Source organism: Mytilus trossulus, chromosome 13 (genome assembly GCF_036588685.1).
Source record: "Mytilus trossulus isolate FHL-02 chromosome 13, PNRI_Mtr1.1.1.hap1, whole genome shotgun sequence".
NCBI lineage: Eukaryota > Metazoa > Mollusca > Bivalvia > Mytilida > Mytilidae > Mytilus > Mytilus trossulus.
This window is the reverse complement of record NC_086385.1, coordinates 41,502,502-41,515,249: the sequence shown is the minus strand read 5'-3', so window position 1 is coordinate 41,515,249 and position 12,748 is coordinate 41,502,502. Positions and strand designations below refer to the sequence as shown.

At 35.9% G+C, this 12,748-nt stretch overlaps 1 protein-coding gene across 1 annotated transcript in view; it reads right to left on the bottom strand.

Annotated features, from left to right (window-relative positions):
• The window catches only part of LOC134694950 (uncharacterized), a 142,502-nt gene that overhangs the window by 79,404 nt on the left and 50,350 nt on the right, over window positions 1-12,748 (bottom strand). Inside the window, exons 45-57 of the mRNA XM_063556066.1 lie at window positions 12,515-12,630; window positions 11,935-12,172; window positions 11,268-11,501; window positions 10,605-10,769; window positions 9,202-9,483; window positions 7,486-8,289; window positions 6,975-7,157; window positions 6,494-6,621; window positions 5,966-6,110; window positions 5,536-5,682; window positions 1,766-2,041; window positions 1,030-1,281; window positions 105-407 (exon numbers count right to left, since the gene is read on the bottom strand). Of these exons, the coding sequence (XP_063412136.1) occupies window positions 105-407; window positions 1,030-1,281; window positions 1,766-2,041; window positions 5,536-5,682; window positions 5,966-6,110; window positions 6,494-6,621; window positions 6,975-7,157; window positions 7,486-8,289; window positions 9,202-9,483; window positions 10,605-10,769; window positions 11,268-11,501; window positions 11,935-12,172; window positions 12,515-12,630 (3,273 nt within the window). The remainder of the gene's footprint in view (window positions 1-104; window positions 408-1,029; window positions 1,282-1,765; window positions 2,042-5,535; window positions 5,683-5,965; window positions 6,111-6,493; window positions 6,622-6,974; window positions 7,158-7,485; window positions 8,290-9,201; window positions 9,484-10,604; window positions 10,770-11,267; window positions 11,502-11,934; window positions 12,173-12,514; window positions 12,631-12,748) is intronic.

The following is a 12,748-nucleotide window of genomic DNA, read 5'->3' as shown; positions in this document are numbered from 1 at the left end:
TCCTAGCATTAAGGCTTTTGAAATGGATCCATGCAAGAACAAAAGTATGGCTTTCTACCTATTTTATTAAACTTTATATTCAAGAACACATTTTGCCATTTTACCTGTTGTTTCAGTGAGATTGTAGCTTCCACAATACTCTCCAAAGCTACACTGCAGACAATCACCAGACTGTGTATTTCCTGTACTACCAGAGTACGTTCCAGGGTTGCATGGTGTAGGGTAAGATGCTCCTGCTATACAATAATATCCAGCAGGGCAAAGGTCACCAGTAATGCCATCTGTTGGTGTTGGAGTTGTTGCCCTTGCTATACAGTAGTACCCAGCAGAACAGTTGTCTGTAGGCATGTCTAGACCATCAAACTGACAGAACTGACCTCCTGGGCATGGTGTAGGGTCAGAAGAATCTGTATTATAAAAAAAGAAATATTTGTTTATGATAAATTTGTTTTCTTCGCAAATAAAATCAAAAGATATAATCTCTGTTTAAGTTGACATTACAGTAACTTTACTGTGCATTGAATTAATAAACTTTCATTTAATAAAAAATAGATAACTGTAAATTCAGAAATTAATGCGAGGTTTTTATTATTGCAAAAAATGCGACTGAGTTGTAAACGCAATAATTTAAACTCGCATTTGAAATATTTCATATAAATTTAACCGGATTTTTCTCAAAATCGTAATTATTAAAATCACATTCAAGTCTAAAATGACAAAATCGCAATAATAAATGCACGCAATAATTTCTTAATTTACAGTAACTACTTATTCATCCCAATTAAGTTAATTCCCATTGCATTCTTGTGGCCGTCTTCCATTTTTACATGTAGTACAGGTAGACTTATCTGTCTTTTTTTTGGTTGTTCATATTTTCAGCTTCTTCTTTAAACAAGACATTTTTCCAAAATTTCTATCTCTTAAAAGACTAAATTGAATAACATTTCTCCTTTTTCATGTATCATCCCATTTTATTTTCATGTTAAATTAAAATTTTGTATCCTAACTTGTTCTACCACAATAACTTACGTTCAGGACAGTAGTATCCAGGTTGACATTTCCCGCCATTTGTTGTTGTATTTGGACTATCAGCACCACCAGAACAGTACCATCCTGCTGTGCAGTTTCCAGTCGGTGCAGAGTTACCTACTCCTTCACAATATTCTCCACCAGGGCAGTCAATACAATCGGTCAGTGATGTTCTCTGTGTGGAGGGGTTGTAAGTTCCTGCAGGACATGGATACTGTGTTCCGTACTGTGTACCATTTGGACAGTATTGACCTGTACAACAGATAGAAATATTATGTTATATCCTCTGATCATGTTTTAAAAATCAAATAATTTAACAGCTTTCCTATTGAATTATTTTTTTTAATACAAAAGCAGTTAATAGTCTGAAACTGGAGTATTTAACTACTATAAAAACTGGAATATGTCATTATTCTTTTCACAGGAATTTTCCTTTTGACTAGTATAAAGATGCAACTTTTCTGTTACATTCAGGTTGCTGGACCAATCATGAATTTTTTCTAAAACTTTAAAATTCAAAACGGAAAGTCCCTTATCAAATGGCAAAAGCTCAAACACATCAAAACAAATGAATAACAACTGTCATATTCCTGACGTGGTACAGGCATTTTCTTATGTAGAAATGTTGGATTGAACCTGGTCAAAATCATGTACTAAAATATCCATTAATTTTCCTTAAACAACTTAAAATGGTAACCTCAGTCTACACAATGATGCTTTGTGATAGGATACATACCAACTGGGCAAGGTGTTGATAAATATTCAGTAGCGTTGGTCAAGCAGTAAAATCCCTCGGGACATGTTGTGCATGCAGACTGGCCAATCATATCGGTATAGCTTCCAGCCAGACATTCCTTGGGTACATCTGTACCTGTTGGACAGTAGTGACCGATTGGACAGATACCTCCCACACCAGTAAAGTAAGTCGTAGATGGACAGGAACAGTTTGCCATGGCTGTGTCGTTACTGGCTCCAGGCATAGAACGATCCACTCCTGATGTACAATAGTAGCCTGAAAGACAAGAAATAGTTTGAAATTCTGCAATCAATGCCATGAACAATACAAACAATATTATCATTATAGGTATACATTAAACTAAGTTACTTAATCTATAATTATGAGAACAATTGTTTGGTGTTTTTTTTGTGTTGTTTTTTTCTTTTGACCATGGAGTTTCTTTGACCTATTTTTCTTAGTAGCTGCAATGCTATGTTCTTAAAAACTTTTTTTTTTTGAAATTTAAATTCAATTACCATTTATCATATCTAAGGGGTAAAACATGTTGCCTTTCCTTCATGTATTTATAATTATTTATAATCTAAAAAAAATCAAATAAAATCATAAATTTTAGTTTGATTTAAGTACTTCTTAAATGTGATTAAATCATACCTGCAGAACAATCTCCACTGTCAGTAGTTAGGTGTGTTCCCATACAACACTTCCCAGCAGTACATGGTAAACATTGACTTACCTGCAGAACAATCTCCACTGTCAGTAGTTAGGTGTGTTCCCATACAACACTTCCCAGCAGTACATGGTAAACATTGACTTACCTGCAGAACAATCTCCACTGTCAGTAGTTAGGTGTATTCCCATACAATACTTCCCAGCAGTACATGGTAAACATTGACTTACCTGCAGAACAATCTCTACTGTCAGTAGTTAGGTGTGTTCCCATACAATACTTCCCAGCAGTACATGGTAAACATTGACTTACCTGCAGAACAATCTCCACTATCAGTAGTTAGATGTATTCCCATACAATACTTCCCAGCAGTACATGGTAAACATTGACTTACCTGCAGAACAATCTCCACTGTCAGTAGTTAGGTGTGTTCCCATACAATACTTCCCAGCAGAACATGGTAAACATTGACTTACCTGCAGAACAATCTCCACTATCAGTAGTTAGATGTATTCCCATACAATACTTCCCAGCAGTACATGGTAAACATTGACTTACCTGCAGAACAATCTCCACTATCAGTAGTTAGATGTATTCCCATACAATACTTCCCAGCAGTACATGGTAAACATTGACTTACCTGTAGAACAATCTCCACTGTCAGTAGTTAGATGTGTTCCCATACAATACTTCCCAGTAGTACATGGTAAACATTGACTTACCTGCAGAACAATCTCCACTGTCAGTAGTTAGGTGTGTTCCCATACAATACTTCCCAGCAGTACATGGTAAACATTGACTTACCTGCAGAACAATCTCCACTGTCAGTAGTTAGATGTGTTCCCATACAATACTTCCCAGTAGTACATGGTAAACATTGACTTACCTGCAGAACAATCTCCACTGTCAGTAGTTAGATGTATTCCCATACAATACTTCCCAGCAGTTCATGGTAAACATTGACTTACCTGCAGAACAATCTCCACTGTCAGTAGTTAGATGTATTCCCATACAATACTTCCCAGCAGTACATGGTAAACATTGACTTACCTGCAGAACAATCTCCACTGTCAGTAGTTAGGTGTGTTCCCATACAATACTTCCCAGCAGTACATGGTAAACATTGACTTACCTGCAGAACAATCTCCACTGTCAGTAGTTAGGTGTGTTCCCATACAATACTTCCCAGCAGTACATGGTAAACATTGACTTACCTGCAGAACAATCTCCACTATCAGTAGTTAGATGTATTCCCATACAATACTTCCCAGTAGTACATGGTAAACATTGACTTACCTGCAGAACAATCTCCACTGTCAGTAGTTAGGTGTGTTCCCATACAATACTTCCCAGCAGTACATGGTAAACATTGACTTACCTGCAGAACAATCTCCACTGTCAGTAGTTAGATGTATTCCCATACAATACTTCCCAGCAGAACATGGTAAACACTGACTTACCTGCAGAACAATCTCCACTATCAGTAGTTAGATGTATTCCCATACAATACTTCCCAGCAGTACATGGTAAACATTGACTTACCTGCAGAACAATCTCCACTATCAGTAGTTAGATGTATTCCCATACAATACTTCCCAGCAGAACATGGTAAACATTGACTTACCTGCAGAACAATCTCCACTATCAGTAGTTAGATGTATTCCCATACAATACTTCCCAGCAGTACATGGTAAACATTGACTTACCTGCAGAACAATCTCCACTATCAGTAGTTAGATGTATTCCCATACAATACTTCCCAGCAGTACATGGTAAACATTGACTTACCTGTAGAACAATCTCCACTGTCAGTAGTTAGATGTGTTCCCATACAATACTTCCCAGTAGTACATGGTAAACATTGACTTACCTGCAGAACAATCTCCACTGTCAGTAGTTAGGTGTGTTCCCATACAATACTTCCCAGCAGTACATGGTAAACATTGACTTACCTGCAGAACAATCTCCACTGTCAGTAGTTAGATGTGTTCCCATACAATACTTCCCAGTAGTACATGGTAAACATTGACTTACCTGCAGAACAATCTCCACTGTCAGTAGTTAGATGTATTCCCATACAATACTTCCCAGCAGTTCATGGTAAACATTGACTTACCTGCAGAACAATCTCCACTGTCAGTAGTTAGATGTATTCCCATACAATACTTCCCAGCAGTACATGGTAAACATTGACTTACCTGCAGAACAATCTCCACTGTCAGTAGTTAGGTGTGTTCCCATACAATACTTCCCAGCAGTACATGGTAAACATTGACTTACCTGCAGAACAATCTCCACTGTCAGTAGTTAGGTGTGTTCCCATACAATACTTCCCAGCAGTACATGGTAAACATTGACTTACCTGCAGAACAATCTCCACTATCAGTAGTTAGATGTATTCCCATACAATACTTCCCAGTAGTACATGGTAAACATTGACTTACCTGCAGAACAATCTCCACTGTCAGTAGTTAGGTGTGTTCCCATACAATACTTCCCAGCAGTACATGGTAAACATTGACTTACCTGCAGAACAATCTCCACTGTCAGTAGTTAGATGTATTCCCATACAATACTTCCCAGCAGAACATGGTAAACACTGACTTACCTGCAGAACAATCTCCACTATCAGTAGTTAGATGTATTCCCATACAATACTTCCCAGCAGTACATGGTAAACATTGACTTACCTGCAGAACAATCTCCACTATCAGTAGTTAGATGTATTCCCATACAATACTTCCCAGCAGAACATGGTAAACATTGACTTACCTGCAGAACAATCTCCACTATCAGTAGTTAGATGTATTCCCATACAATACTTCCCAGCAGTACATGGTAAACATTGACTTACCTGCAGAACAATCTCCACTGTCAGTAGTTAGATGTATTCCCATACAATATTTCCCAGCAGTACATGGTAAACATTGACTTACCTGCAGAACAATCTCCACTATCAGTAGTTAGATGTATTCCCATACAATACTTCCCAGCAGTACATGGTAAACATTGACTTACCTGCAGAACAATCTCCACTGTCAGTAGTTAGATGTATTCCCATACAATACTTCCCAGTAGTACATGGTAAACATTGACTTACCTGCAGAACAATCTCCACTATCAGTAGTTAGATGTGTTCCCATACAATACTTCCCAGCAGAACATGGTAAACATTGACTCTCCTCGTACAGACTCAGTGCATTAGAATATGTCCCTGATGGACACGACATCCAATCTCTTCCAGTACCTGTTTAAAAAAAAGGAAAATTTATAGTATTTTCCTTAAAACTTGAATATTTCTTCTACTCAATTTCTAGTTCGAAATCAGGTGGATTATATCTGATAGCATTTTTATATTTTGACTGCAGAGAAGTTGTAAACAATATTACTTAATACTAATAAAGATGTTCAAAATAGCTCATACCATATAGCAGGTTATTTTGGTGGGGTGTAAATTTTCGCTTATTTTCACGGATAGAAGAAAATCGCCAAAATAAATTACGCCAAGGGAGGTAATTCTATTTTCTCACCTTGAGGACAATAATATCCTTGAGGACAGTCTTTGATGTTATCTGTTGAGTTGTCTGGTATGACAGGGAGACAGTAGGAACCTTGTGGACATACTGCACATGAACTCTCCCCTGTTGTACTGGTGTATGTTCCATCTGTACATTGCTACAAAAGTAATTCACAATTAGTATTAGATTTTCAATAGTTTTCAAAACACAACTAATTTCATTTGTTTAATGTTTATAATACAGCATTCAGGTATTGTATGGTGTATTTCTTCATCATTTTTATTGCATTTTTTTCTTCTTTAATAAGTTTAAATAATTAAGATGTCTTTAATATACAGATACATGGAAATAAGTGATACTGTGGAAAAATATTTTTTGAAACACATGCAGTAATAATGCCAAAGTGAAAGTAGGGTAAATATTAGCAGTTATAATTTTTTCCTAAGATATTTACCCGTCACAATTGAAATTATCTAGTAAAGATGTTTTATACAAATTACCACTCTTTTGTGGTTCACTTAGGATTGACCTAAATCTTACCTTGTAAATTTCACTTCCATTGGGACAATGCAGTCCCTGTGGACAGAGGTACCCCACAGGGTTTGGTACAGATATTCCCGTGGGACAGTAGTATCCTCCCCAGCATTGGTATCCTGTATCTGTCATGCCTACAAAACATAAGAGTTTTATTTTGCAGATTTTAAAAGCTGTACCAGTTTTCAAGTGTTAATTCTTATGTTTTTACTAACTTTAATTCTAATCTACCAATTAGATATAAATTATCCGAGGGAATATTTTACCAATTATATTTTAGTAGCAGTACATGTATTAGTGAGATAAGCAAAAATAAATCTTTGACAAAATCCCCTCCCCCTTTTTCAAAGTTATAAAATTCTATAATTCATCCTTTGACTTCATGAAAATTATTATTTTTTCATTGCAGATAGAAATATGTTTTTGTAATTTAAAAATCACAAAATAGAAGAAGGAGGAATGAGGTAGTAACAAGGGAGATAATTACCTGTATCAGGACAATAGTATCCTCCAGAACAGTTAGTACACTGAGCTTCTGCTGTAAGTCCTGTCATGTTTGAGAAAGTCCCTGCAGGACATGCTGTTGGTGAACCACTTCCTGTTTGACAGTAAGATCCGGCTGGACATATGATAAAGGCAGCAACATCAGCCTTATCAGGGCAGTAATATCCTAGAAAAAGTATTACATTTGCATAAAAAAAGTATACACCTTATTCAAATTAGATCATTTTACATTGTATAAATATTTTAATAACACTTATCAAGGAGTTTTTCTAATAAACTGATCTCCATAATCCTGTATTTTTTTGGAAACTTGAAATTGTTTTTATTCAAGAAACACCTCTTTTTTTGTTGCTTTTCTTGGTCTGGCAAAAAATACTGTTTTACATTTTCAAAAGAAAAGATATAATTAATATATCTTGCCGTCTTGTAGAAATATCAAATACCTGCAAGACACTAATCAACTACCGTTGCTAGACATTTTAAAATCAACTAACCTGCTAGACACAGATCGACTGCTGCTGTCATGTTGTAACTAGGACAATAATAACCAGAGGTACAGTTAGTACATTCATCTACACTCTGTCTTCCTGTTGTAGGATTAAATGTTCCTGGAGGACAAGACTGAGGGCTGACAGTACCTAAGGGACAATAGAGACCTTCTGGACAAATATCAGCATTACTAGGTTGAGATGGTGTAGAACTATTAGCTCCATACAGACAGTAATATCCCGCCAGACATTGTCCAACTGGTTGACTTAGTCCGGTCTGGTCACAGTACATCCCACCAGAGCATTGTTGGCAGTCACTTACAGAAGATTGGTGTGTTTGGTTATTAAAAGTTCCAGCTGGACAAGGGAATTCATTGGACATGGTTGTATTTTCTGGACAGTAAAATCCTGTTGGACAGTAGGAATTGTTGTATAGCACCACTGGATCCATGACATTATCACAGAAATATCCGTCTGGACATCCCTTACAATTTGACTGTCCAAGCTCATCTTGATATGAACCTGAGGCACATCTCAATGGTGCTGAACTACCCTCGGTACAATAATGTCCTAGTGTACAATTGTATCCTGTTGGCATAGATGTATCTTGACCACCTGGGCAGTACCATCCTGCACTACACAGTCCGTCAGGAACACTGTTCCCACTTCCACCACAATACATTCCAGGTGTACACAGGATACAGTCTAACATGTCATCATTTCCCGTACTATTGAGGTAATATCCTGCTTGACACAGGGTAGGAGATGGACTTCCTTCGGGACAATAAGCTCCCTCTGGACAGATGTTTCCTATAAGATTTCAGATCATCAAATTTATGAAATTAATTATATTTACTACAAAACTTTATATACAAAATTTACTAATTTGTTTTAAATGCCCATATTCAATATATTATAACTCTACTTTGTAATCATTTGATTTAAGGAAGCTGGCTTGTCATGTTTTAGATTTTTTGTCAGATTTTCGGAATCCTCTGGTTTTATCCATTTGAATGCCTTGAAAAAATTTGCCTGGTGACCCCCTTTTTTTTCTTTTTGTAAATCTTTTACATGTATAATGATAAGCCATCTGTAAAAGTCTTATAAAATTTTAATTACTTTTTAACAGTTTTTGAGAACTTCAGCTTGTCAATGATAAAGCTATGAAAAATCAGGAGAGAATATTTTCCCGCCAAAACTTCAATGGCTAATACCTTGAAAACAAGCACGGTGACCTATATATATTTTTTGCTCTTTGGATTTCTTTATTAATCCCCATATTTATATAAACTAGTGTTTGGAAAAAGTAATTACTTTGAAACTAAGAAGCGAACTGCCAGACTAAAAGTCTGTATGATGCCATTTACAATTCAATCTACTCCATTCTGGCTCCCAATGAAATCCCCATACCACAAAATGAGGCGTTACAACTACAGAAAATAAATGAAAAAGGTATTAATTCCCTTCTCCTACTTAAATTCCTCATTTCTAATTTATTCTGTTTAAAAAACTGGCAGTACATTGACCTATAATGGTTTACTTTTTTTAAATTGTTATTTGGATGGAAAGTTGTCTCATTGGCACTCAAACCACATCTTCCAATATCTAGATAAGAACAAAATGTTTTGAAACAGTGTTTTTAAAATTTACTTGTATACCTGAATCTATACTTCACATGAACACCGCCATATAAATTAGCAGTTTAATAAATGAACTGGTTACCTGTTACTCCATCAATAGGGTTAGCTAGTGTAGCAAGACTGGTACAGTAATATCCAGGATTGCATTTTCCAGATGTTTCATTAAGTCTGTTATTAGCACAGTAATAACCAGGGTCACATGCTACAGCAAAAGCTGAGGCTTCAGGACAATAGTACCCTGCAGTGCACTGGTTCCCACCAGCACCTGATGGCATGTCAACAATGGAGCCACCATCACAATAAAATCCTGCAGCACATGGACCAGATGGTTCAGATAAACCAGTTTGTCCACAATAATATCCTCCTGAAATAAAGGAAAATCAATTAAAAGATTTCATTCCGGCCAAGACAACAGTCATAAGAGGGGAAGTCCAATTTGTCACCTGCAAGGGAGGTCAAATTCTTTAAGTATGAATTTGAATATATGGAATAGGATCCCAGTTAGGGCAACCAGTCCGGTACCCACGAATGTAGTTCTTAAAAAAAATAGATAATGTTTGTTATAAATTGTGTAGTGTTATTATTTCACTAGTTTGGTAACTGAATGTAGATTTATTTGATTGGGAAGGTTTTCTAGTTTGAATTTCTGTAAAAATTTTGATTGATTTAAATGTAATCTGGCGTCAGTACATAGAGTAAATTGCCTAAATTCTAGCCTTTATTCTTCCCCGGAAGTAGACCAACTGACCTTGTTGTCAATAAAAACAAAATTTTGAAATGGAATGCTGGTCATGAGGCACTGAGATTGTACTAAGACACTTCAAAATGAATTCCTAACATGAACCAGAAGTCCCAAGGTGGCCATCAAAATTATTTATTGAATAGGACCCTATGTATTTACTATGATTTTCAATGAGTTCTAATGGGGCAAATAATTGTGTCCCTGTTCAATATCAGCTTGTGATATCTCAACTTCATAATTAAAAGTTAACTCCAGCTTGAGATTATTAACTACAGAAAGAAGATCTTTTATAAATAATTGACAAGATATACCTCACTTTTTGTAATTTTGAAGGTTGAAAATAAAATGGCAATATGTAACCATGTTGTTTGTTTATGTTTTACATATTTGGTTTTCGTTCATATTTTTACATAAATAAGGCCATTAGTTTTCTCGTTTGAATTGTTTTATTTTGTCTTATCAGGGCCTTTTATAGCTGACTATGCGGTATGGGCTTGGCTCATTGTTGAATGCCGTACGGTGACCTATAATTGTTAATGTCTGTGTTTGGTCTTTTGTGGATAGTTGTCTCATTGACAATCATACAACATCTTCTTTTTTATATGTAAAACATTCAAAGTCAGCAAGACAAAAACTAAGATATTTAAACCTCCACAAATATGCAGTTTATTTACAAATTCTACATAATTTCTGGCTCAAAGCTTGCTTAAATTTAATGAGGTTTTAATAATGTGTTGACCTACCTGTACAATTTAGACAGTCTCCACTAGCAGTTCTCAGTGTTTGGTTGTTAAATGTTCCAGAGTTACATGGATACTGGTTCCAGTTCTTGGTACTGACAGGACAGTAGTGACCAGTAGGGCATGGGTAATCAGTATAATTGGCTGTTCCTTGTGGGCAATAATAACCTGAAAAAATAATGAACACAATGATGAGGGGGGATAGGACCTTTATTGGGACTCCAGGATCTGGTGTTTTTAAGCTCAGGATCCGGGAATCCTTTTTTTTTGTATTTCGGGACGTCAGGATTTACTTTCTTTAAATTCGGGACCTCAGAATTTCGGTTTTTTTAAGTCTGGAATTTCGAGATTAGGACCCCTTCTATCCTCCCTCAATGATATTTCCTTGCACCTTTTCTCACTGCTCAGTTGCTCGATTATTCTCATATCATAACTTTAAAATGTCACCTTTGTCATCAGACAACAAACATAAAATTGTTCAGGAGTTAAAACCAGAAACTGTACTATAAACAGATTATCAATGTTTTTTGCATAAAGATAACGTCTTTCAGCTGCTAAATACAATGTGAAGTTCTTCAGCCTGTTTGCTATGCTTTTTTTTCTTCGAGGAAATGCATCAAGAATGCAGAAAATACTGTTATAGGTCATGTACAGATAAAATCTTACCCATTGGACACTGATCACAAGAGGATAAGCCTTCTACATTTGCATAAGTTCCATTGTCACATACGATTGGATAAGATGTTGCCATTGGACAGTAGTGACCACGGAAACAAAGACCACCATATCCGAGCTCTCTGTCATCATAACATGTGTTGTTGAGCAGACTAGATTGATTAAGGCCATTCGGATAATCTCTGTCTATTCCCTGCATACACCAATGACCAGCAGAACAATCGCCTAAAATATCATAGAAAAATTGAATTTAGAACACCATTTCTTTAGAAATACTGTAAGTTACGAAATTAATGAGAGGTTTTTATTAATGTGAATAATGTGAATCCTTGAGTATCACAATAATAAGAACTCACGTTCTGATATATCATTCTTATTTTCATAAAATCACAATTATTAAACTTGCCTTTTTGTCAGTTCTTCAAATAACCACAATAGTCAATGCATAATTTTACAGTAAGTTTGCATTATTTGTACCAGCTATCGAAGTCTTACCAAATAAAGTGGTTTTCATGGGTAAGGTGAAACTACAAGTTTAAATACTTAATAACTGAGATTCTTTTAAAAATTTGAAACAATTGTGGAATTTTTTACAAAAAAAATATTTAACCGCAAATTCTCATTACAAAGTATTTTGAAATGTTCCCTATGTTTTTACCTGAAGGTGTTGTGAGATGTTCCCCATCACAAAACTGGCCAGCAGGACATGGTTTACATTGGCTTTCATCATATAGGCCTAGTACATTACTGTAGGTTCCTCGTGGGCAGCTCTTCCAGTCCAATCCAGTGCCAGCAGGGCAGTAGTATCCTGCAGGGCAGATCTCACTTTGGCCTGAGATGGCACAGTAAAATCCTGCTGGACATGGGTAGCATTCAATGGCATGGGTGTGGTTATTCTGAAAAAAAAGTAATTACAGTATAAAAAATTTCATCAAGTAGGTCAAAATCATGATCAATATAAATTTTTAAATCAGTGATCTTACTGGCCAGCAACCAAAATGAAAAAAATCCCATAATAATGCATATAGATAAGCGGCTCATATTAAATTATTTTTCTGCAAAGCATATGTTATTTTCATTTCATATGTTGTGTGCTTGAAGCCAATTGTACACAGTATTTCATGTAATTGGTCAAGAAAGAAGATGTCAGCTTTTTTTTTAAACTTTTGGTTCATCATGAAGGGTCCATTTTGTTTCCCATTTGTCAACTTCCCCCTTCACGGTCTGATATTACATACCTCGGTCTGATTCCTACATGGTATAGGTTGTGACACACCTGTTGGACAATAGTTTCCTACCGGACAGAATGTTAATGGTGGTTCTTTCTGTATGGTTCCGTCTGGACAATAATACCCTGAAAATAATCCAAAACATTAGGAAACACTGTACTTAAAAATCTGCATAAGAACAAAGTCTTTCAAACCGTATTCAGTTATAATCAATATATTAATAAAAATGTTTAACAAAACTTT